At 37.0% G+C, this 27,782-nt stretch overlaps 1 protein-coding gene across 1 annotated transcript; it reads left to right on the forward strand.

Annotated features, from left to right (window-relative positions):
* Nucleotides 1-12,699: 12,699 nt before the first annotated feature.
* Nucleotides 12,700-13,157, forward strand: LOC132518049 (NADH dehydrogenase [ubiquinone] 1 beta subcomplex subunit 2, mitochondrial-like). The gene has a single exon (XM_060146061.1). The coding sequence runs from the start codon at nt 12,738-12,740 to the stop codon at nt 13,053-13,055; it is 318 nt and encodes a 105-aa protein (XP_060002044.1). The 5' UTR covers nt 12,700-12,737; the 3' UTR covers nt 13,056-13,157.
* Nucleotides 13,158-27,782: the final 14,625 nt, after the last annotated feature.

Raw genomic sequence — 27,782 nt, forward strand, 5'->3', positions numbered from 1 at the left:
GAGTTAGTGGTGTTTGTGAGAGGCAGAAAAATAAAGATAAAAGCTAAGAGGCTAGGTGGGAGAGAGGAGAGTAAGGTTGTGCAATGCTAGGATGGCAGTATCAACTTACAGCTTCTGGCTCTGATTTCCTTTCCCATGGGCCGCAGAAGAGTACTTAGGAATTCTCAGAGGAGGAAGAACTAAAGAAGCCCTTTCCTTCTCATCCTTACTGAAAATTTCAGAGAAGAGTAAAGGCAAAGGGTGATGCTACTGAGAGAGCAAAGGATAGGGTGGGGATCATTCTAGGTCCTGGAAGAGAGAAGGAAGGGGAGGTGAAATGGAATTTGTGCAAAAGCCACTTCTCTTAAGCCAGTATTGATCTTTGCACCATGGTTGAAGAGATCTCTGTCCAATTATGGGTGAAGTTTTAAATTCAAATTAAAACTGCCCAGAAGGTCTGGCTCTAATAAAATGATTTGTGAAATGCTCTACCATTTGGGGGTAGGGTGGTAAGGGTATCAAAAATTGTGAAATTTTTTTGACTAATGAGAGATTTTGTTTTGCCTGGAGACGGTCAATCTAGACTAAAGTGAACCTCAAAATTCTGTGTCTATCTCCTACTTAAAAAAAGAACTACAGAGGAGTTAATATGAATATATGGAAAGAAATGAGGCTTCACGAAATGCATAGCAATTCATCAGTGAGAGGGATACTAGTGAACAGAAGTCTAATAGATACTATCATTGTCAATGATTGTTGGGGACTGCTTGTCAGCAAATTGGATTGTTGGTTATAGACAGTGACACACTAAAGTATCTGGATCTTGTACCTGTTGCATACGTTTTAAATATTTAGGTAAATATATATATGCACATGTATATTTTTAATGAGACTAATGTTTTCCTGCGTTACAAAGTTTCAGGATTTGTCTAATAAGGCTTGAAGTCTTTTTGCTAAATGGTGGAACTTATCATGACATTTATATACTCTAACATCCAACCATACTGGTTTTAATGAAAATATTTTCCTTAAATATTTTGAAAGTAAAGCATCTTCACTGAATCAAAAGTGACACTTTAATTTGAACTCTCCACTCTGGAAAGAGTTTGCAGTCAAAATTTGTCATTAAAAAAACTCAATGAAATGAAAAATAATGATATGCTGGCTTGCTCCTACAAGCATCTGGAGCAGAAATGCTAAAGATACTATATTTTAATGCTTAGTTGGCTTTTACTGCCATGCAGGGATTAAGTGGGAGGCAGCTCTCGGTGCAGTAGAAAGAGCCTCGACCTTAAACTCAGAAGAGCTGCATTTAAGACAGAGCCTTGTCATTTATCAGTGGGATGACTGTGTTGAAATAACTTAGTTTCTTCATCCTTAAATTGGGATGATAATAGATATGTCACAGATGCTTCAGACAATCTTGTATGGAAAAGTGTTACACGCAAAATCTTATGTAAATGTAGGATTGTTAAATATACATTTTATATATTTTTGAATTAATGGTCTTGTTTGTATTCAGGTTCTATAAAAATCAGTGTACAATTGTTTCAGTTTTCTTATTAAAAAAGCAATACATGGTGAAGTTAAAAAATGGCAGAAAATTAAAATAAGCAAAAAGGAGTAATTGAGAATCATCCATAATCATTCCAAACAACTATTATCACATGTTTATGTCACCTTCATCTTAATTTTTACCTATACATATAGTTTTTTAAAGTGTACCCTATTATTGCAGTGTATAATATACAATATGTAGTTTGTTCTTTTTCCCTTAGCATTGAATAGGATAGCATTGAATAGGATCTGTTAATATATACTCATTCATGTGAATGAACCATAATTATAATTTACTTACAATTTCCCTATTGAACAAAACTTTAGGATATTTCCAATATCTCAAATAGATGAATATACTTTTTTATTAATCCTTATACACATTTACTAGTATTCCTGGATGAAAGAGTGAACAGCATTTTGAACCTTTTAATATAAATTAACAACTTGCCTTTCAGGCAGACTGTTTTTAATATCCCCAGTAGTGTGTAAAAGAGCCTGTTTCCCCACATTGTAGTCATTACAATAATTTTAAAAAATTTGTCCAGGTCATAGGTGAAAATATTATTTCACTGTTTTTAATGAGCATTAAAAATATATATATACATATATAGTTCAGTTGTAATTCTTCTTTTTGAATTGCTTGTTCATGACTTGGCCCAACTTTTTCTTATTAATTTTTATATCTTTATACATTAAGGTATCAATCCTTTGTAGTATATGTTATGAATATGTTTTTTCATTTACCTTTAAATTGTATTTATGATTTTTAAAAAAATGATGTATGCATTTCTAATTCATAGGTAGTAATGCTTCATTTGGGATTGTCCAAGAATGAGGAATTCTACCTAAATAAAGTTTCAAAATAATTGAAGCCTTTTTTAATGCAAAGCTTTAAAATGAGGCAATTTTTAAATGAAAAATCATTCTAAATTGTATTATCTACCTCTTTGCCTCCTTATACAAAATGTATTGAATACTGTTATATAATAGGCACTTTACATTTTTTTTTTGGTCTTTAAAACAGTCTTGCAAAATAGTTATTGTTATCTCCTTTTATAGCTGGGGCCACTGAGATTACAGAGATAATAAATACTAGACCCAGCTTATAAGGGGTAGACCTATGATTTGAACATGAGACTAGACCCACTGCTTTTGATAGTGTACTCAACACACTTCTTTTGTGTGTTAATAATCTGTGGCCCTCAAGTCTATATAATGTGCAGGGCTTTATTTGCATGATACCTGCATTGGAGGTTCATGCTTATTTCTTTTTAATAGTTTCTATATATGCTTCCTCAGTTTCAGCAAGGTAACTCTAAATGTGTCATACTCTCAGCTTACTTGCTTCTGACTTGGCAACAATAGCCAATACAGTTGACCCCTGAAGGACTCAGGGGTTAGGGGCACCCCCCCCCCATGCAGTGGAAAATTTGCGTATAACTTTTGACACTCCCCAAACTTAACTAATAGCCTACTGTTGACCAGAAGCTTTGCCTATAACATACACAGTAAATTAACACATATTTTGTATGTTATATGTAATATATACTGTACTCTTACAATAAAGTAAGCTAGAGAAAAGAAAATGTTATTGAGAAAATACATTTACAGTACTGTACTGTAATTAATGATACCGTAAGTTTACATCATCTGTTTACAAGATGAATTGTCTGTCCAGTAACTACATCAATATTGTCTTACATGATTCAGAGCACTGAGGATGTTATACAACTTACTAACATTAGACGTCAAAAACAAAAAGATAACTTGAAAAACAAATTCATATTTATTTATTTATATGTGGACTCTAAAGAATGATCCAAATGAACTTATTTACAAAACAGAAACAGATTCACAGACTTCAGAAACAAATGTATGGTTACCAAAGGGGAAAGGGGGGCAGGGAGGAATAACCCTTACAGTGGTTGCTTGGAGCTTTCCCCTACCATTGTTTGAATTGGCTACTCTTAATCTGTTGTAGGGTGGAAAATAGATAACTGGATTTGTAAAAACAGCAGATGAGTAAAACTTTTTTTTGAGTGACGTCTGAGAACCTTTTCTATAAGTAGACACCCTGAGTTTGTTTTGCCTCAACCTAATTCTCAAATTTATTGACGTTGGTGTTACGATCTGCAGGAAACACTTTAGTAACTTTATCTCATTTAGTTCTTAATATAATGCTGCAGATTAGAATTATTACCCATTTTCATTTTATAGCTGAGGGAATAACTTGCCCAAAATTCTATTACATAGAGTTTGGGGCTTCTGTTTGGAACTTAAAAAAATTTTTTTTAATATATTTCTTTTATTGAAGTATAGTTGCTTTACAATATTATATTAGTTTCAGGTATACAGCATAGTGATTCAGTATTTTTACGGGTTATACTCCATTAAAAGTTAATAGATGAAAATTGCTATAAGACCCATGCTATACGATATATCTTTGTTGCTTATCTGTTTTGTCCTTTTCCCCCCTCCCCTTTGGTAATCAGTAGTTTGTTTTTTTAAATTTGAGTCTGTTTCTGTTTTGTATACACGTTCACTTGTATTATTTTTTAGATTCCACATGTTAGTGATATCATACAGTATTTGTCTTTCTCTGTCTGACTTATTTCACTAAGCATAATATATGCTAGGTCCATCCACACTGTTGCAAATACCAGAAGTTAATTCTTTTTTATGGCTGAGTAATATTCCATTGTATATAAATATACCATCTTCTTTATCCATTCATCTGCTGATGGGCATTTGGGCTGCTTCCATATCTTGGCTATTGTAAATAGTGCTGCTGTGAACATTGGGGTGCATGTATCTTTTCGAATTAATATTTTCTTTTTTTTTTTCTGGTTATATGCCCAGGAGTGAAGTTGCTGGATCACATGGAACTCTTTATTTGCTGATTTTAGGCTAGGTTGCAAGATAAGTAGTCTTAAAATAACTGAAGAGTTACTGTATCTCAGCATTCAGTTGTAGGAGTCTCACTGAAGAATGCAAAAAGTAGAATGTTTTGTTTATAAGATTTAAGCTATAAAGAAAATATGCATTTTTAAATAAATTTGAATTTAATGCCACAACATGACATCCAGATTGAGTGTTCTTTCCTTACCAAAAGATAAACATCTTGGAGGGAAGATATATGGGAACATATGTATATGTATAACTGATTCACTTTGTTATAAAGCAGAAACTAACACACCATTGTAAAGCAATTATACCCCAATAAAGATGTTAAAAAAAAGATAAACATCTTGACCTCTGCTAAAGATATTTTCAGTGTACTACAAAATAAGATTCCTATTATGATGAGAATGTTTATATGGAATAAATTATACATGATTATACTAGTATAAGATTTGATTGTGATGATTCAATTCAATCTATATTTGTTGAATGCTTACCTATACCATATATAGGTATAGTTGGGGAAAAATACTAACATATCGAATAACTATGCATTGCAGAATAATATTAGTATGCCCATCTGTATTTACAAAGTACTACCATATTAGATTTATTCTTAAGTGGGTTCCTAACTGAAAGAAATCAATGGAAGTCAAAGTAAGACTTACCGTGGGTTGTAAATGAAGGTGAGATTTTGAGAGACAATGAGATAACTCAGGTAAGGGGAAAAATATATTGTATTGATTGTCTTCTTGATAACCAGAATTAAAAAGAGATACTGGATAGCTGCCAGAACAGAAAGAAGAGTTAAAAAATCGGTTATTTGGAAGGAAAGGAATCAGGGCAGCTTCGAGGGTCCAGGAAGCAGGAATTTCCTTCACCAATGAAATAATTCAACTCCAACTGTTTGCAGTCTTCTTTTCCTTCTGACAAAAAATGATCTAGAGGTATTAAAATCATTGTGAGGTGATTTGAACTTATTTATATCTTCGCCAGTCAGGAGGTCAAGTCATCAAAGATTTTAGTGTAGGTTTTTGTTTTTTTTTAAAACCATAATCAGTCCCTGTGATCGGAAAATCATTTAAAAGAGCTTAGAGTCAGATCTAAACTATAATATAGTTGAGTTATTCTACAGCTTGATTGATCTTGCTGACTTTTCGCCTGGTCACCCTGGCTGTGTGCTCTGCCCAGTCCGAGGCTATGCACACCTACCTCTCCGCCACGTTGGTTTTGACCACTCACCTGTCTAGACCTGTGGAGGGGGCTGGGGTCTGAGCTAATTCCATCATTTTCTTAGTTAGTTTGCCCCTGTTGTTGCTACACCAGTTTGCCAGACATAGACAAGTATATCTGACTCCCAGCTTGGGTATAAGTTGGTACTTCACTACAGGTACAATACTGTTTGTATAAGCCAAACCAGAAGGGCCTGCATATTACTCACACAGTTTGTTGTTTACATTTTATACATGTGTTCTGATCAGTAAAACGGGGAGATGGTATAGCAGTGGGATATGGAGCCTGTCTGCCTAGTTTAAATCCTAGGTCCACCGCATACTGTTGGACCTTGGGAAAATCACTTAAACTCTTCCTGCCTTAATTTTCTCATCTATAAAACAAGGATCACAATAGTACCTAACATTTAGGATTACTGTGAGGAGTAAAAGAGTTCATACATATGAAAATCTTATGTCTGTGCATGGCTCATAGTTAATTCTATACATGGATTAACTGTCATTATTGGTGAAAAATCTACCTGGGTCCCACTCTATATCAGTGAATCTTTTAGACTCATTCAGAATAATTAGGATCATATTTCTGAGGTGAATTAATTGATCTTTAAAAAACCTGGAAACCTGATATCTTAATATCAAACATTTCAAATCAAAATTCTTTTTTTTTTTTTCTTTTTTTTTTTGTGGTACGTGGGGCTATCACTGTTGTGGCCTCTCCCGTTGCAGAGCACAGGCTCCGGATGTGCAGGCCCAGCGGCCATGGCTCATGGGCCCAGCCGCTCCGTGACATGTGGGATTTTCCCGGACCGGGGCATGAACCCATGTCCCCTGCATCGGCAGGAGGACTGTCAACCACTGTGCCACCAGGGAAGCCCGCTAGTCTTTTTCTTTTTCAAAAGATCTGAGCACTTTCTCTCCAGAGGCTCTGCCTGGAAGATCCATCCCAGTGTTCATCACTTACATAGGTTCTTCTCTTGCTTTGGTCTCAGTTTAAAGGGCCCACCTCTAGGAGGCCTTCTCTGATGACTCTCTATCACTCTTGTCCTCAGACTGTTGTTTTTCCTTCATAGCATTATTACAAATTTATTCTTTTTTTTTTTTTTCTAATTGCTCCAATCATGTAAGCTCCACAAAGGAAGAGAAGATGTCTATATAGTATGTTGTTTTGTCTTCAGTGAGTAACACATTTCCTGGCACATACTAGGTGCTTAATAAATGTTTAGTGAACAAATATGTTGTTACTTTATTGGGGGGACACACAAAAACCACTGTATACAATTATATCAATTTTCTAATTTAAACAAAAAGAACAGAAAAGTAGATCGATTCTTATAGAAAAAAATGAAATAAGAAGTAGAAAAAACATTTGGATGATTCAAGAAGAAATTCCCATTTTTATTCAATCTATCTTTCACTACAAAGGTAATGAACAACATTACACCTTTACCATGATTTTAAGCATTTCTTTTTAAATAAATATTTTATTATTTATTTATTTATTTGGTTGCGCCAGGTTTTAGTTGTGGCCATCAGGCTCCTTAGTTGCAGCTCGTGGGCTCCTTAATTGTGGCTCACCAGCTCCTTAGTTGTGACATGCAAACTCCTAGCTGCGGCATGCATGTAGGATCTAGCCCCCTGAGCAGGGATTGAACCCGGGCTCCCTGCATTGGGAGTGCGGAGTCCTAACCACTGCGCCACCAGGGAAGTCCCTAAGAATTTTGAAGGTAGAAAGAAATATAAACTGTGATCTATTACAACAGATATTTTAATCTAGTTTTCTTCAATTACCTAACTCAACTTTTGCTTGAATGTTTGGGTAATTATTTAAATATAATGATCCCTATGAAAACATCCTTAGATAATCTCTGAATTGGCTTCAGTTCCCCTTTTGTATTGGTGGATTCACACTCTGCTAGGCAGAGGGTAAAGGAAATTTGCCTCACTTAAATTAGACCACTCTTCAGCTCAGGCATTTTCATGTTCTATTTAGATTAAAAATGTCTTAGTGACCCACATTCAGTAGGATATGAATTTCTAGTTGGTTTTTTTCAAGTAGAGGTTATGAATTAAACCTTATTCTTTTAAGGCTTCCATTTGTCCCTCGGTATGTATTGATAAGATGCTTATTGGGGAAAAGATGCCACCAAAAGCTGGTACTGCTGCATTTTTCTGTGACAATAACTGTATTTTCAACGATGGCACTGACTGTTAATAATATGCTCCCAAGAATTCCTCTAAAGCCAGGTATCCATATAATAACTCTTTTGCCCTCTGTCTCATCTGGGAATGAGACCCCTCTTGCCCTTCCTTTCTCAATGGCTGAATTGAGAATGTGAGTCCCTTAATTCATGAATAAGACAGAAAGACAAGTGTTTCTTTAATATATTAGGATTAGAAAAATATATAGTTGTGAATTTTACTCACCTGTTTTACATCAGGAACTTCTGTGATATCCTCTTACTTTTCCTGGTATTTAAAAGGTGAGTATTGATGATTTTTTAAATTGCTTTAAATTTAAAATTATTTTTGATCATGTCACATTATAGAAACACTTTGCGTGACCATATACTGCTCAGTTTCATGTATGACCAAATGTGAAGGGATAACATATTTCTATATCTTCCACATTTATCTTCCACATTTTTAAAAAATAATCTCTTGAATCTTCCATATTTACAAAAGAGCCAATATTGGAAAATGTTATTTTTAAAAATTCTAGTGCACCTTTAAAATATCAATCTTCTGAGATATAATATACACTCAATAAAATGTACCCATTTTAAAAGTATGTTTCAATGAGTTTTGAAAGATGTATCTATCCATGTAACAACTATCACATCTAGATATAGAACACCATCTCCCAAAAGTTTTCTCTGACCCCTTTGCAGCAACCATTGATCCGCTTTCTGTCACTATAGATTTGTCTGCCTTTTTAAAATTTTTAAATAAGTAGAATTATTTGTTATACAATCTTTTAAGTCTGGTTTCTATTGCTCAGCACACATTTTTGTGATTCATCCATGATGTTATGTGTATCAGTAGTTAATTTTGTTTTCTTTCGGAACAGAATTGCATTGTATGGGTGTACCATTATTTGTTTACCCATTCACCTGTTGTTGGACATATTTCCAGTTTTTGGCTAATATGAGTAAAGATTCTATGAATATTTGTGTATAAGTCTTTGTGTGTACATACTCGGAACTCCTGGGTGATGCAGGTAGAGAGTAAAAACTATAAAACAAAGTGATGTTTTTAAGAACTTCACATTCAAGAAATGGAACTAGATTAATAATACTTGTCAATAACACAGGCTGGTAAGTTCTATAACGGAGGTGTCAATAAAGTGTTGGAGACTAATAGACAAGGAATCTATTAAATTACACGTATCTTTGTGTGAATATATGTTTTTGTTTCTTCAGGGAAAACCTTTGATTGAAATTGCTGGGTTGTGGTTGCCTTGAAACTGTGGAGCACAGTGACAGAAAGCTCCAGCTGCCACCTCTCTGTATCCACGACCATTTGCACAGAGAGCATGCTGCCCACCACAGGCTTCCCATGTTTCCGAGCCAGTGATTCAGCACAGTGGGGGAACTAGAGACCACCCATGCCTGTGAGATGTGGGACTCTTCCAATGAATGAGTTTGACTTGAGTCCTCCTGACCTCATCTTTCTTGGAATTGTACAAGAGTTCAAGACTCTTTCTACCAATACTTTCTTCCTTCCCTCTCTTTTTCACAAGTGTCAGACCTGCATCATGGTTTGAAGGCAATCCTCACCATCTTTGGGTCTCACCCCTTCATTGCTTACAGGTGCTTCCCCAAACAAATTTCTTGCATCTCTAAACCCAGTCATGGCATGTGCTTCTTAGAGGACCTGAACTAGTAATGTGTGGATCTTATAAGTGTGTGTTTAAATCCATTATAAACTGTCAAACTCATTTCCAAAGTTGTGGTAACATCATACATTCTTATTGGAAACACATGAGAGTCCCAGTTGTTCCACAACTTTACCAACACTGAGTATTGTCAACCTTGCTCTGAGATCAAATATAGACATTATGACTCTGACTCCATTAGTCCAGGTTCTTAATCAAGACTGAACTTATTCTGTTTGAACTTCTGTTAAACATCAGTTGAACAGATATTAAATAATAAATCAATATTTTAAGGTCAATTAAAGCTTAAAATTAAAGGAACTATATTGAGTTATTGACAGAAAATCTCCATAATTTATTTTTAGCAAACTGTAGATCCAAATGTGGATGGCAACACTCAGTTAAATTTACAAATATTCAGGTTTTCATTTTCTCTTAGGTTATCCTTTAATCATGATTTTATTCATTCTAGTGGGCCTTTAGTGGTATCTCACTATGGTTTTAAATTTACATGCATTTGATAATAAAAGCTGTCGGGAAATGTTCCTCTCTTTGAATTTTATGTAACACTTAGTGTGTATTTCTGTGAAATACTTTACTAAAAAGCAACAGATGGCAATAATGAGAGGTTGAATGAGAGTGAAGCCCCGAGAAGAGGAGAGGTGGGGCAAGGGTGGAGAAAAGAAAACAATGAGTAATGAATATATTTATGGAATTCCAATCCTTGAATTGTCTTTTATTTTCCTGTTGTTGGCTCGGGAAATCTAGTGATGGTTCTAGTGGTTGTGCTTTGTCAATTATGAGTAAATGTATAAGTCTAAGGAAGTGGTATATGTGAATTTCAATATGATGGAAGCAATTGAACAGTGCAAGTTATTCATTTTAAGAATATAAAAACTAGATATAAAACAGAGAGAACAGACTTCTGGGCTTCAAAAAGCTGAAGTTGTTCCCTAATTCTCTTCAAAATGTAAATTTCCATTTCAGTTTTCATAGAAAAGTTGCCAATAAATATATTGGCTCTGAGATCAAACATAGACATTGTGACTCTGACTATTAGCCCAAGTTCCTGATCAACACTGAGCATATTCTATTTGAACTTCTGTTAAACTTGAATAGAACAGATATTAAATAATAATATCAACATTTTAAGGTCAATTAAAGCTTAAAATTAAAGGAACATAAGAGAGCTATATTGAGTTATTGACAAAAGATTTCCATCATTTATTTTTAGCAAAATGCAGACCCACCCAAACAGGGATGGCAACAATCAATGAATTTTAGAAATAGCAGGTTTTCATTTTCTCTTCCCAAAGAAGCCTGTGGAGAGTCAACAGATGCATTCTGACTGCAGCACATCTCTCGGGATACTTTCATATGTAAATCCATACAAGAGAATTTCTGTCTACATGCTAGTGTGACATTGTGAAGTTTTAGACACTGTGTCTTGGTGATTACCACATAACCCAACTGCCACATAAATTATCTTTATAAATAAAACTTTGCATACATATGCAACATCTAGAAGGGAGCAATAAATTGGTCATGGCTCCTTGTCTCCAACGGCGCCACTTCATCACTTCCTTCAGCAAGTTGGGACTAAGGGCACATTGGTGAACGCCTTTGTCTAATCTCCTATCGTGATGCACCTCATATTTCAATATACAACTGGTACAGTTGGCCTTTGGAGGAAAGAAACCTTCAGTTTCCTGCATGTCAGTCTTTTTACTTTCCTGCCTACAGCAAACTTAAAAAAAAATTCCTTGGGAGAAATGTTAAGCAACCAAACCTTTTACAAAACATGTCAAGATTAATTGCTAGTTTCACTCATGAGCTATGTAGACTGTTTCCTAAAATTCTCATCTTCTTAGATACAATGATTCATATTCCCTTTCTTGGCAAAACATCTGCCTCTTTGCAGATATCCCCATCAATAATGTAGGATATCAGTGATGGGTTTCTGCCAACACTGAACTCACTTAAAAATACAAAGAATAAAAACGTTTCAAGAACTTCTTTGGTCTTTGCTACCTTAGACTTTAAGTATTTGGTCATTCAGCACTCTCATTCTACTTAGCTCTATTACACAAGAATGATCTGAATCTCTACACTTGTTTTTTATTCAACCCAAATTGGAAAGCTGTTAATATGAGTTAACTGAGCATTCTTACCCATATTCTTCTCTTCCGTGATACTGCAGTGCTAACCATGAAGCTTCCATGTCTTGAAATAATTTCTTGGTCTTTCCTTCATGTAGTGTTACTATGGCAGAGCCTGAGGCTGGCTATTTCAACATCAGTTCTCAACTCCCTTTTCCCTACACTGTATGCTTTCTTAGCTTCTCTTGTATTTAGGAAAGGTTGTGTGATTTAGTTCTGGCTAATTAGAAACCAGTATAATACTGTTGTGGGTTTCCTGAAAAGTTTTTGCTTTCCTTATACTAAGAAAAGACCTGGCCAGAATCACCCTGTCATGGAAGTGAATATGATTCTGGGAGCTGTAGCAGCAAACTTGTGACAATGAGGTCATGAGCTGGAGAATCAGAGACGTACTGGTCCTGGAACAGCTGGGCCTCTAAACCACTGCCAAAAGCTTCCCTCATCTTCAGATTTCTTGTCATGTGAGAAAAATATTCCCCTACTTATTCAAGCCATTCTGCATCAGGGTTTCTTATCTTTGCCACTGCAAATAAACTGGTATGATTACTACTGGATACTGTAATAGAAGTCAGCTTTACATTTGGACCCCAAATGTCCCATTGAATTGAGAGGGAATCTTTCATCTGAGAATAGGTCTAAAGAGCAGTGAAATAATAAAGTAGGTCTTATTTTTGAAACTTTTCAGATAAACCTTTATGATAGCTGATACCAAGTTAGTGCTAAAACCAGGCCTCATATTTGCAACAATGATGAAAGCTTATTAAAACTTAAACTCTTTAGATAGATCTTAAAGGTCTTTTCCTCCATGACAGAGGTTTCTATTCATAGTTTCCTAGAAAAGCATAGGAATCCTGATCTCTACTTTTATCTCATGACATCCTCAAAATGATATACCTGCTTATTTGCTTTGTTCCCATTTCTTCCTTTCATCAAAACTACCCAAGTCCGACTGACGTCACTGGGAGGGGCGCCATAGGAAGTGACGTGAAGCAGCGGTGCGGCCTGGGGATTGCTGACCGAACGTGGGCTGGCATGTCGGCTTTGACGCATCTAGCGCCTTTAGCGCGCGTTGGAGGCCACTTCTTCAGGGGCCGCCGCGCGCGGGCGGCTGGAGGCGCTGGAGTCCGTCATGCTGGTGGAGGTGTGCATATCGAGCCCCAGTACAGGCAGTTTCCCCAGCTGACCAGATCCCAGGTGATCAAGGCAGAGTTCTTCAGTGCAACCATGTGGTTCTGGATTCTCTGGCGCTTTGGGCATGACTCAGATGCCGTGCTGGGCCACTTTCCATATCCAGATCCTTCCCAGTGGACGGATGAAGAATTAGGTATCCTTCCTGATGATGAAGACTGAAAATGTAGACTCAACTCTTTCCAAGAGCCAGGTGAGAATTTCAAGAAGTTACAGACATCATATTGTATATTAAGTTGTAAATTAAAGTTTTGGTCAAGAATGTTTAATTTAAAAAAAGAAAGAAAAAAAAACTACCCAAGTCCCACCTTACCTGTTAGTACAACCTACCTGACACACAAATCACAATGATCATTCCCTACCCTGAAGTAGGCCTTGCTTACTTGATCATTAATTATTTTTCAAATCACATCTCTTATAGCTCTTTATTCTATTCTGTTTTGAATCTTCAACTGGATTAGATGCCTCTTGAGAGCAGAGAATGTGTTTTATACTGAATGGGGCATTATAGCACCTTCCTCGTGGTAGACACACATAAATGTTTGTTGAATTTATGTGCATTGGCACAGATACTTCTAATTTTTGTTCATTCAAACTTTTTGTACTACTACCACCATATTACACATTTGCCTACTTTGAAAACACCTACCACCTGTTAAAGAAAATATGAGCAATGTGTAAAGTGCTGTGATAAATCTCAACATAAAAATCACTAAATCCAAGTAGAAAAGTACAAAAGAGCTTAATTGGATAATTCACAAATAAGTTCAAAGACAACAAAACAAAACAAAACTATGAAAAAAATCAATCTTACTAATATTGAAAAAAATACAAGTTAAAATAACAAAGTGCTATGTTTTCACCTATCAAATTAAAAAGAATTTTTATTTCTAAGATATTATTGGCAGTGGTGCAGGGAAGGGGTCATTCTCATATAATGCCTCGGGAATTTCACCCTCACTCTTTCTGGAAAGCATTATGGCAATATATTCAAGAGTTTTAAAAGCGTTTGTAGCACTCCACCTACTTTTAGGGATATTCTCATAGCAAATAATGAGAAAAGCAGTAAAAGTTAACTGAAGCATTTTTAAAATAAAAGCGAATTATAACAAAAAACCCTTACCTATCCAGGAAGAGTTAAATTGCTAATATGAGAATAGGTCCCTGTGACAAAGTAATCAGAATATTTTTCTTGGAGCTCTAGAAAAAGAAGAAAGGAGAACATTTCTTAACAACTGATAATTAACAAAAGAAAGAGAATTGGATGCATTAACACCAAGGTGGAGAAGAAAATAAAGATAATGTTACTATTTTTTCTGAGTATCTCATATGTCAGTTTATAAGAAATGAAAGATCTTAACGTTAGTTATTTTGATAATAAACACATTTTAATACATTTCACCACTCCCAATATCTCTGTATTTTAGTGACTATAACGATAAAAATTATAATTTCTAACATTTATTGTATGCATAGGTTGCAAGTCCTATACTGACTGAGCATTTTATACATATTTCTCACTTAATTCTCTCCACAACCCTATAAGATAGTGAAGTAGGTTCCAATATTATCATTTTACAAATGAGATACTGAAGCTTCAGAAATGAAATAACTTTGCCAAAGCAACACTGTTACTAAGAGATGGTACCAGGATTTGGACTTGTTTCTATCTGACTCCAGCTCTAAATTTTAACCACTTTTGGGTAATCCATTTTGCATATTTGCCTATGTACATTTTAGGGTTATATCTTAAGGCTAATTATTACTTGACGTTAAGGTATACTTATTTACATGGGAAACTTCTAATGTCGTAAAGAATGCAGTTTCTCTTACTCAGTTCTGTCTCATGACTTTGGGAAAGTGACTTACCCTTTATAAATCCTGAATTTTCCTGTAAAATGTAGATAATAATTTCTACCTTGAAGGATTATTGCAAAGGTTTAAGTAAATAATCCATCATAGTGCCTGACACATTAATGCAAATGGTAATCTTTAATATTGACATCCTATCAATAACACGGCTTGGTTCACAAATACTGGGAAGGGGCATCATTAGTTATAAAGTATGCATAGAAGGGAGTAAGCTTTTTGTTAATTGTAATGTATTTGGCAAATAACATTGTGTCCACAGCATTTTGATTTGATACATTTGTATATTGCTCTATGATTGCCACAATAGCCTTAACTAGCACCTCTAAAAAGTCACATAATTGAGGGAGACCTTAAAGATGGCAGAGGAGTAAGACGCGGAGATCACCTTCCTCCCCACAAATACATCAGAAATACATCTACATGTGGAACAACTCCTACAGAACACCTACTGAACGCTGGCAGGAGACCTCAGACCTCCCAAAAGGCAAGAAACTCCCCACGTACTTGGGTAGGGCAAAAGAAAAAAACAGAGACAAAGAATAGGGACGGGACCTGCACCAGTGGGAGGGAGCCGTGAAGGAGGAAAGGTTTCCACACACTAGGAAGCCCCTTTGCGGGCGGAGACTGCAGGTGGCGGAGGGGGGACGCTTCGGAGCCTTGAAGGACAGCGCAGCAACAGGGGTGCGGGGGGCAAAGCAGAGAGATTCCCGCACAGAGGATTGGTGCCGACCAGCACTCACCAGCCCGAGAGGCTTGTCTGCTCACCCGCCGGGGCGGGTGGGGGCTGGGAGCTGAGGCCCGGGCTTCAGTCGGAGCGCAGGGAGAGGACTGGGGTTGGCGGCGTGAACACAGCCTGAAGGGGGCTAGTGCGCCACGGCTAGCCGGGAGGGAGTCCGGGGAAAAGTCTGGACCTGCCAAAGAGGCAAGAGACTTTTTCTTGCCTCTTTGCGTCCTGGTGCACGAGGAGAGGGGATTCAGAGTGCCGCTTAGAGGAGCTCCAGAGACGGGAGCAAGCTGTGGCTATCAGCGCGGACCCCAGACATGGGCAAGAGACGCTAAGGCTGCTGCTGCCGCCACCAAGAAACCTGTGTGTGAGCACAGGTCACTATCCACACCTCCCCTCCCGGGAGCCTGTGCAGCCCGCCACTGCCAGGGTCCAGGGATCCAGGGACAACTTCCCCGGGGAGAATGCACGACGCGCCTCAGGCTGGTGCAACGTCACGCTGGCCTCTGCCGCCGCAGGCTCGCCCTGCACTCCGTGCTCCTCCCTCCCCGGGGCCTGAGTGAGCCGGAGCCCCCGAATCAGCGGCTCCTTTAACCCCGTCTTGTCTGAGTGAGGAACAGACGCCCTCAGGCGACCTACATGCACAGGCGGGGCCAAATCTGAGGCTGAGCCCCGGAGCTGTGCGAACAAAGAAGAGAAAGGGAAATGTCTCCCAGCAGCCTCAGAAGCAGCGGATTAAATCTCCACAATCAACTTGACGTACCCTGCATCTGTGGAATACCTGAAGAAACAACGAATCATCCCAAATTGAGGAGGTGGACTTTGGGAGCAACTGTAGACTTGGGGTTGGCTTTCTGCATCTAATTTGTTCCTGGTTTTATGTTTATCTTAGTTTAGTATTTAGAGTTTATTAACATTGGTAGATTTGTTTATTGATTTGGTTGCTCTCTTCTTTTTTTTTTTAAATATAGGTATATATATATTTCCTTTTTCTCTTTTTGTGAGTGTGTATGTGTATGCTTCTTTCTGTGATTTTGTCTGTATAGCTTTGCTTTTACCATTTATCCCAGGGTTCTGTCTGTCCTTTTTTTTTAATTACTTTTTCAATTTTTTTATTTTTAATTTTTTTTATTTTAATAACTTTATTTTATTTTATTTCTCCCTTTTCTTCTGAGCCATGTGGCTGACAGGGTCTTGGTCCTCCAGCTGGTGTCAGGCCTGTGCCTCTGGGGTGAGATAGCCGAGTTCAGGACATTGGTCCACCAGAGACCTCCTGGCTCCATGTAATGTTAAAGAGCAGAAGTTCTCCCAGAGATCTCCATGTCAATGCTAAGACCCAGCTCCATTCAACCACCAGGAAGCTACAGTGCTGGACCCTCTATGCCAAACAATTAGCAAGGCAGGAACATAACCTCACCCATTAGCAGAGAGGTTGCCTAAAATCATAATAAGGTCACAGACACCCCAAAACACACCACCGGACATGGTCCTGCCCACCAAAAAGACAAGATCCAGCCTCATCCACTAGAACACAGGTACCAGTCCCCTCCCCATGAAGCCTACACAACCCACTGAACCAAACTTAGCCACTGAGGGCAGACACGAAAAACAACGGGAACTACAAACCTGCAGCCTGCGAAAAGGAGATCCCAAAGACAGTAAGTTAAGCAAAATGAGAAGACAGAGAAATACACAGCAAATGAAGGAGCAAGGTAAAAACCCACCAGACCAAACAAATGAAGAGGAAATAGGCAGTCTACCTGAAAAAGGATTCAGAGTAATGATAGTAAAGATGATCCAAAATCTTGGAAATAGAATATAGAAAATACAAGAAACGTTTAACAAGGACCTAGAAGAACTAAAGAGCAAACAACCAATGATGAACAACACACTAAATGAACTTAAAAATGCTCTAGAAGGAATCAAGAGCAGAATAACTGAGGCAGAAGAATAGATAAGTGACCTGGAAGATAAAATAGTGGATATAACTACCATACAGCAGAATAAAGAAAAAAGAATGAAAAGAATTGAGGAAAGTCTCAGAGACCTCCAGGACAACATTAAACTCACCAACGTTCAAGTTATAGGGGTCCCAGAAGAAGAAGAGAGAAAGAAAGGGACTGAGAAAATATTTGAAGAGATTATAGTTGAAAACTTCAATAATATGGGAAAGGAAATAGTCAATCAAGTCCAGGAAGCTCAGAGAGTCCTATACAGGATAAATCCAAGGAGAAACATCAAACTATCAAAAATTAAATACAAAGAAAAAATATTAAAAGCAGTAAGGGAAAAACATCAAATAACATACAAGGGAATCCCCATAAGGTTAACAGCTGATCTTTCAGCAGAAACTCTGTAAGCCAGACGGGAGTGGCAGGACATATTTAAGGTGATGAAAGGGAAAAACCTACAACCAAGATTACTCTACCCAGCAAGGATCAGATTCAGATTCAATGGAGAAATTAAAACCTTTACAGACAAGCAAAAGCTAAGAGAATTCAGCACCACCAAACCAGCTTCACAACAAATGCTAAAGGAACTTCTTTAGGCAGGAAATACAAGAGAAGGAAAAGACCTACAATAACAACCCAAAACAGTTAAGAAAATGGTAATAGGAACATACATGTTGATAGTTATCTTAAATGTAAATGGATTAAAGGCTCCAACCAAAAGACATAGACTGGCTGAATGGATACAAAAACAAGACCTGTATATATGCTGTCTACAAGAGACCCACTTCAGATCTAGGGACACATACAGACTAAAAGTGCGGGGATGGAAAAAGATATTCCATGCAAATGGAAATCAAAAGAAAGCTGGACTAGCAACTTTCATATTAGACAAAATAGACTTTAAGATAAAGACTATTACAAGAGACAAAGAAGGACACTACACAATGATCAAGGGATCAATCCAAGAAGAAGATATAACAGTTGTAAATATTTATGCACCCAACATAGGAGCACCTCAGTACATGAGGCAAATGCTAACAGCCATAAAAGGGGAAATCAACAGTAACAAAATCATAGTAGGGGACTTTTAACACCCCATTTTCACCAATGGACAGATCATCCAAAATGAAAATAAATAAGGAAACACAAGCTTTAAATGATACATTAAACAAGATGGACTTAATTGATATTTATAGGACAAAAACAACAGAATACTCTTTCTTCTCAAGTCCTCCTGGAACATCCTCCAGGATAGATCATATCCTGGATCACAAATCAAGCCTTGGTACATTTAAGAAAATTGAAATTGTATCAAGCATCTTTTCCAACCACAATGCTATGAACCTAGATATCAATTACAGGAAAATTCTGTAAAAAATACAAACACTTGGAGGCTAAAGAATACACTACTTAATAACCAAGAGATCACTGAAGAAATCAAATAATACCTAGAAATAAATGACATTGAAAGCACAATGACCCCAAAGGCCTATGGGATGCAGCAAAAACAGTTCTGAGGGGGAAGTTTATAGCAATACAATCCTACCTCAAGAAACAAGAAACATCTCAAATAAACAACCTAACCTTACACCTAAAGCAATTAGAGAATGAAGAGCGAAAAAAAAAAAAAACCCAAAGTTAGCAGAAGGAAAGAAATCATAAAGGTCAGAGCAGATATAAATGAAAAAGAAATGAAGGAAACAGTAGCAAAGATCAATAAAATTAAAAGTTGGTTCTTTGAGAAGATAAACAAAATTGATTAGCCAGAGTCATTAAGAAAAAAAGGGAAAAGACTCAAATCAATAGAATTAGAAATGAAAAAGGAGAAGTAACAACTGACACTGCAGAAATACAGAGGATCATGAGAGATAACTGCAAGCAACTCTATGCCAGTAAAATGGACAACCTGGAAGAAATGGACAAATTCGTAGAAAAGCACAACCTTCTGAGACTGAAACAGGAAGAAAGAGAAAATATAAACAGGCGAATCACAACCACTGGAAATGAGACTGTGATTAAAAATCTTCCAACAAACAAAAGCCCAGGACGAGATGGCTTCACAGGTGAAGTCTATCAAACAGAGAAGAGCTAACACCTATCCTTCTCAAACACTTCCAGAGGGAGGAACACTCCCAAACTCATTCTACGAGGCCACCATCACCCTGATACCAAAACCAGACAAAGATGTCACAAAAAAAGAAAACTACAGGCCAACATCACTGATGAATATAGATACAAAAGTCCTCAACAAAATATTAGCAAACAGAATCCAACAGCATTAAAAGGATCATACACCATGATCAAGTGGGATTTATCCCAGGACTGTAAGGATTCTTCAATATATGCAAACCAATCAATGTGATAAACCATATAAACAAATAGAAGGAGAGAAACCATATGATATCTCAATAGATGCAGAAAAAGCTTTTGGCAACATTCATCACCTATTTATGATAAAAACCCTCCAGAAAGTAGGCATAGAGGGAACTTACATTAACATAATAAAGGCCATATATGACAAACCCACAGCCAATATCGTTCTCAATGGTGAAAAACTGAAACCATTTCCACTAAGATCAGGAAAAGGACAAAGTTGTCCACTCTCACCACTATTATTTAACATAGTTTTGGAAGTTTAAGCCACAGCAATCAGAGAAGAAAAAAAAAATAAAAGGAATCCAAATTGGAAAAGAAGAAGTAAAGCTGTCACTCTTTGCAAATGACATGACATTATACATAGAGAATCCTAAAGAAGCTACAGAAAACTTCTAGAGCTAATCAATGAATTTGGTAAAATAGCAGGATGCAAAATAAATGCACAGAAATCTCTTTCATTCCTATACACTAATGATGAGAAATCTGAAAGAGAAATTATGGAAACACTCCCATTTACCATTGCAACAAAAAGAATAAAATACCTAGGAATAAACCTACCTAAGGAGACAAAAGACCAGTGTGCAGAAAAGTATAAGACACTGATGAAAGAAATTAAAGATGATACAAACAGATGGAGAGATATATCATGTTCTTGGATTGGAAGAATCAACAATGGGAAAATGACTATACTACCCAAAGCAATCTACAGATTCAATGCAATCCCTATCAAACTACCAATGGCATTTGCACAGAACTAGAACAAAAATTTCACAATTTGTATGGAAACACAAAAGACCCCAAATAGCCAAAGCAATCTTGAGAAACAAAAACGGAGCTGGAGGAATCAGGCTCCCTGACTTCAGACTATACTGCAAAGCAACAGTAATCAAGACAGTATGGTACTGGCACAAAAACAGAAATATAGATCAATGGAACAGGATAGAAAGCTGAGAGATAAACCCATGCACATATGGTCACCTTATCTTTGATAAAGTAGGCAAGAATATACAATGGAGAAAAGACAGCCTCTTCAATAAATGGTGCTGGGAAAACTGAACAGCTACATGTAAAAGAATGAAATTAGAATAGTCCCTAACACCATATACAAATATAAACTCAAAATGGATTAAAGACCTAAATGTAAAGTCAGACACTTAAAACTCTTAGAGGAAAACATAAGCAGAACACTCTATGACAAATCACAGCAAGATCCTTTTTGACCCACCTCCTAGGGAAATGGAAATAAAAACAAAAATAAACAAATGGGACCTAATGAAACTTAAGAGCTTTTGCACAGCAAAGGAAACCATAAACAAGATGAAAAGACAACCCTCAGAATGGGAGAAAACATTTGCAAATGAAGCAACTGACAAAGGATTAATCTCCAAATTTTACAAGCAGCTCATGCAGCTCAGTATCAAAAAAACAAACAACCCAAACCAAAAATTGGCAGAAGACCTAAACAGACATTTCTCCAGAGAATATATACAGATTGCCAACAAACACATGAAAGGATGCTCAGCATCACTAATCATTAGAGAAATGAAAATCAAAACTACAATGAGGTATCACCTCACACTGGTCAGAATGGCCATCATCAAAAAAATCTACAAACAATAAATGCTGGAGAGGGTGAGGAGAAAAGGGAACCCTCTTGCACTGTTGGTGGGAATGTAAATTGATACAGTCACTATGGAGAACAGTATGGAGGTTCCTTAAAAAACTCAATATAGAACTACCATATGATCCAGCAATCCCACTACTGGGCATATACCCTAAGAAAACCATAATTCAAAAAGAGACATGTACCACAATATTCATTGCAGCTCTATTTACAATAGCCAGGACATGGAAGCAATCTAAATGTCCATCGACAGATGAATCGATAAAGAAGAAGTGGTACATATATACAATGGAATATTAGTCAGCCATAAAAAGAAATGAAATTGAGTTATTTGTAGTCAGGTGGATTGGCCTAGAGTGAAGTAAGTCAGAAAGAGAAAAGAAATACTGTATGTTAAAACATATATATAGAATCTAAAAAAAAAAAGGTTCTGAAGAACCTAAGGGCAGGACAGGAATAAAGACACAGACATAGAGAATGGACTTGAGGACATGGGGAGGGGGAAGGGTAAGCTAGGACGAAGTGAGAGAGTGGCATGGACATATATACACTACCAAATGTAAAATAGATAGCTAGTTGGAAGCAGCCGCATAGTACAGGGAGATCAGCTCGGTGCTTTGTGTCCACCTAGAGGGGTGGGATAGGGAGGATAAGAGGGAGACGCAAGAAGGAGGGGATATGGGGATATATGTATTCGTATAGCTGATTCACTTTGTTACACAGCAGAAACTAACACAACATTGTAAAGAAATTATACTCCAATAAAGATGTTAAAAAAGAAATCACATAATTACCATTTCATTTTTGTGTTGGGAATAATTAAGGTCTAATCTCTTAACAAGCTTGTTGTTTATGATATAATTCTGTTGCCCATAATAGCTATACTATACATTAGATCTCCAGGACTTATTCATCTAGTAGTTGCACATTTTTACCTAAAACAACATTTCTTTTATTTCCCCACCCTCCAGTCCCTTGTAACCACCATTTTACTCTTTTTTTATGAGTTCAGCTTTTTTAGATTCTACTTGTAAGCGATATCATGGAGGATTTGTCTCTCTCTGTCTGACTTATCTCACTAAGTATAATGCTCTCAAGCCCCATCCACATTGTCACAAATGGCAGAATTTCCTTATCTCATGGCTGAATAATATTCCATTGTAAATATATACAAGTTCATTTTTTAATTATTAGAATTTTTAATTGAGGTACCATTGGTGTATAACACTATGTCAGTTTCATGTGTATAACTTTATATTTCTACTTCTTGATACACTGTACAGAGCTAGCACTAAAAATTTAGTTTTCATTCATCACCGTATGGTTGATCCCCTTTACCCATGTTGCCCTCCCCTTACCTCTTCCTCTCTGGTAACCGTTACTCTGTTCTCTATATCTACCTGCTTGTTTTTGTTTGGTTTGTTTTGTTCATTTATTTTTGGTTTTTGTTTATTTGTTGTTTATATTCTATGTATGAGTGTAATCATAAGGTATTTGACTTTCTCCGTCTGACCTATTTCACTTAGCATAGTACCCTCAAGACCCATCCATGTTTTCCCAAATGGCAAGATTTCATATTTTTCATGGCTGAGTTGTATTCCGTTGTATGTATTACCACATCTTCTTTATCCATTCATCCATTAATGGGCACTTAGGTTGTTTCCATATCTTGGCTACTGTAAATAATACTGCAATGAACATAGGGGTGCATATATCTTTTCAAATTAATGTTTTTATTCTTTGGATAAATACCCAGAAATGGAACAGCTGGATGATATGGTAGTTCTATTCTTAATTTTTTTAGGAATCCCCATACTGCAACAATTTATACTGGCTGCAACAATTTACATTCCCAGCAACAGTGTATGAAGGTTCTCTTTTCTCCACATCCTCACCAACATTTGTTATTTCTTGCTTTTCTGATAGCCATTCTAATGGGCACAAGGAGATATTTCATTGTGATTTTGATCGGCATTTCCCTAATACTTAGTGATGTTGAACATATTTTCATGTGCCTGTTGGCCACCTGTATGTCTTCTTTGGAAAAAGTCTATTCAACTCCTCTGCCCACTTTTAAAATCAGGTTGTTTGGTTATTTTGTTGTTGAATTGTATGAATTCTTTATATATCTTGGACATGAACCCCTTATTGGATATATAATCTGAAAATATCTTCTCTCATTCACTAAGCTGTATTTTTGTTTTGTTGATGGTTTTCTTTTGTGTGAAGAAGATTTTTAGTTTTATGTAGTGCCATTTGTTTATTTTTGCCTTTGTTTCCTTTCCCTAAGGAGATATATCCAGAAAGCTATTGCTAAGACTGGTGTCAAAGAGCATACTGCCTGTTTTCTTATGGGAGTTTTATGGTTTCAGGTCTTACATTCAAGTCTTTAATCCATTTCAAGTTGATTTTTGTGTATGATGTGAGATAGTGGTCTAGTTTCATTTTTTTGCATGAAAAAATTGCTGTTCAGTTTTCCCAGCACCATTTATTGAAGACACTTTCCTTTCTGCATTATATGTTCCTGCCTCTTTGTCATAAATTATTTGTCCATATATGTGTGGGTTTATTTCTGGTCTCTTAATTCTGTTCCATTGATCTATGTATCTGTTTTTTCTGCCAATACCATGCTGTTTTGATTACTATAGCTTTGTAATATAGTTTGAAATCAGGGATTGTGGCACCCTTAGCTATGTTGTTTTTTTCTCAGGATTGCTTTGGCTCTTCAGAATATTTTGTATTCCATATAAATCTTAGAGTTTTTTGTTCTATTTCTGTGAAAAATGTCCTTGGGATTTTGGTAGGGATTGCATTGAATCTATAGATTGCTTTAGATAATAATGGACATTTAAATCATGTTAATTCTTCCAACCTATGAGCATGGAATATCTTTCCATTTATTTGTGTCTTCTTCAATTTCTTTCACCATTCTCTTATAGTTTTCAGTGTACAGATTTTTCACCTCCTTAGTTAAATTTATTCCTAGGTATTTTATCCTTTTACTTGTGATTGTAAATGAGATTATTTTCTTAAGTTCTCTTTCTTCTAGCTCATTGTTACCATAGAGAAATGCAACAGATTTTTGTGTGTTGATTTTTTACCCTGAAAATTTACTGTATCCATTTATTATTTCTAACAGCTTTTGTGGAGTCTTTAGGGTTTTCTATAAATCATGTCATTTACAAATAGTAGCAGTTTTACTTCTTCCTTTCCAATTTGGATGCCTTTATTTATTTATTTTTCTTGCTGAATTACTCTGGCTAGAACTTTCAATACTATGTTGAATAAGAGTGTCAAGAGTGGGCATCCTTACCTTGTTCCTGATTTTAGAGGGATAGCTTTCAGTTTTTCACCACTGAGTATGTTGTTAGCCAAACCATATCTTTATCCATTCATCCCTTGATGGACACAGGTTGTTTCCAAACCTTTTCTTTCATGAATCATGCTGCAATAAACATGAGAGTGCATATATCTCTTTGATAACCTTTTTTAAATTTCCTTTGGGTATATACTCAGAAGTGGAGTTGCTGGATCAAATGGTAAATTCAACATTCTTTGTGTTGCAATAGCAATATATGTATGGTTTTTGGCCATGGCTTTGCAAAAATAAGATCAGTTTTCTTACTGTTCTTGTTAATCAGTATCTTATGGAAATCCTCATGTCAACTGGGGCAGCTCTAATGTATTTGTTTTAGGGCTGCATATTATTCCATTGTGGATATACCATGATTTATTTAACCATAATGAATCCAACTCTAAAACATTCATTTGGTTTTCAAATTTCCTTGCAACTCTGAACAATTTATGTGTAAATAGCCCTTTCCATATAGATTTATAAACTAGTATTTGATTCCTCTATGATATATTGTTAGTAATAGGATTGCTAGGTAGAAGGGCAGTTGTATTTTTAAATTAATAGGCTTTGTCAGATTACTTTCCAAAAAGGCGACAAAAATGTATATTTAACAGCAATGTTGGGAACATATTCCCAACATATGGGAATATGCTTTTCTGAAAAATTTCCCTATTGTTCATTTTTGATTTTGGCAATATGATAAAACAAAGCAAATCAAGACAGCAGAAAAATGGGCATGGGAAAGTAACATACTCAAATGTCTCACAAACATATTTTAAAAAGAAACACTAAGATAAATAAACTAAGCTGAAATGGCAATGAGGTATCACTTTACAGCTAATAGATTGACGAGTTCTTCCCGGGCACTGTTCCTTTTGGATCCTTCCTGGGGACTTTATTTTGCTGATCCTTCACTCACAGGGCCCTGGAGGCTAGGGAACACCACTTTGTTCTCTGGCTTCTACTCCCCTGATTTGCCTACCTCTTCATCCCAGCAACTGTTTAGTTTGGGTGATGAGCCTGGAGTTGGAGGTGAATGAGGAGATATTGTTGTGTTAGCAAGTTCTTCTTGTCCCAGAATTGCCTGACTATGTTTTGGAGAAGTTCATTAAACTTAGAATTTTATGAAGACAAATGTTTTCTGAAAATGAGTAAACTCAAGTTGTGTAAAATTTTGTGCTCTTTATTATGTGGGGCAGCCTTGCATGTCTGTTACCTTCCTGGTCTCTGAAAGGCATTGAATTTGGGGCCCCTGGTCTATTTGTAACAGCATTAATTTGATGCTCACTGTCACTATGTGTAACCCCTGTGGTGGCCCATGGGACTAGTTTTAGCTAAAAGACCATGAGTTTCTGCACATGTGTGATGTTTCTGTGATGAGACAGGGGAAAACCCCTGTGCAGTCTTCATTGTCCTCCTTCTTGGAAGCCATGTGTTGAGAATGTGGGGACATAAGGAGAAAGTACCCTGAATCCTTGAGTCAGCTCCTGGATGGGAGCTTCTGGGGAGAACTCCCAGGCCCACAGAAGACTTTGAGTGAATGAGTGTTAGAATAAATTCTTATGTGTTAAGCCACAGAGATTTTGGTGCCTGTTACCTTAGCCTAGATTAGCCTACTGTATTATACTTTTAGACCTATGCTGGGGACAACTCCTGTATGTAATTAATGTCTCACAGATTGACAAAGTCATTCCATGCATCCATTATCAATAGAATACATATATCTAAGGATTACAACTGACAGCAAACCCTAGGTGAGCTCTAGACAAAAAGAAATATGAATGTTTCAGCTCTAATGTAACCTAATATATCTTAGAGGGCAGTTTCCTGGTGGTCAGTGTTAAGATGGCACCAGCCATATAGAGGCAGACAAAAAGCTGGGAAATATGGGATGCAGTCCAGGAGATTGCTAATTTATGCCAGCTTTTCAATGCTTAAGTGAAGATGTTTTAGATTTTGTAAGCCAGACTATTTTATTTTATTTTTTAATGTTTATTTATTTATGTCTGTTTTGGGTCTTATTTGCGGCATGCGGGATCTTTCATTGTGGCGTGCGGGCTCAGTAGTTGCGGCACAAGGGCTTAGTTGCCCCCCGGCCTGTGGGGTCTTAGTTCACCTACCAGGGATTGAACCCACGTCCCCTGCATTGGAAGGTGGATTCTTAACCACTGGACCACGAGGGAAGTTTCCAGACTATTTTAATACATTAAGATTTTTAATTTCTATTTTGTTTTCTCGTAATATTCAGTGAAGTGCTTCTAACAATGTCAGCAAGTGTGTGAGTAATAGCCAAGAGTTTTGTCCACACTTGGACAAGGACTCTAAAGGGGGATTACCACAACCCTAGTGTCAGGGGTGTGGTGACTGGTGAAAGCACTAAGAACTCCAAGTGGGTGCAATTTTGGGAACAGAATTTTTCATCCAGTCCTAATCTTAGAAATTCTAGGTATTAAGCTAGACCTTGAACTATAGTGGAATTTCCAGAGGTTGAACTGGGCTGGGCATTCTGGGTGGAGGACAGAGTGAGCAAAGAGGCAAGAGAGCTATTGCTGGGTAATCATGGGGGAGATGCCGGGGGAAAATCCCTCTCCCATCCTTTCTTCTCTCACTGAAGAAAGGAACAGCTACCCATGTAACTATCCTATTCAGGGGCCCCTGTTTGTGGCATGTTTCATAGGGAACCAGACCACTGCCCCGAGGAGATGGGGAAGCCAGTCCTGTATCTATGGCACTTTCCTCCTCTTTCCTTGTATGAAACTGATGCAGAAGGCTGCCGTCTAGCGCCTGTCCACTCTGGTGCCTGCCAGCTCTCTGCTTCTCCCAAAGGATAAGTAAGGCTCACTCATCTCCTTAGCCTCCCTCCCTCAGCAGACTAATGGGGAGGTTTTTGGTTCAGCAAAGGGAAGAGAACCCTATAAACTTGCAGGTTAAGCTTGAGGGATCCAGAGGACTCTGCACTGGGCATAATGGGTATGATTGTGATTAA

Source organism: Lagenorhynchus albirostris, chromosome 3, assembly GCF_949774975.1.
Source record: "Lagenorhynchus albirostris chromosome 3, mLagAlb1.1, whole genome shotgun sequence".
Taxonomy (NCBI): Eukaryota; Metazoa; Chordata; class Mammalia; order Artiodactyla; family Delphinidae; genus Lagenorhynchus; species Lagenorhynchus albirostris.

Bases quoted from the DNA above. Each gene is read 5' to 3' on its own strand.
- LOC132518049 (XM_060146061.1), top strand. From the start codon at position 12,738: ATGTCGGCTTTGACGCATCTAGCGCCTTTAGCGCGCGTTGGAGGCCAC.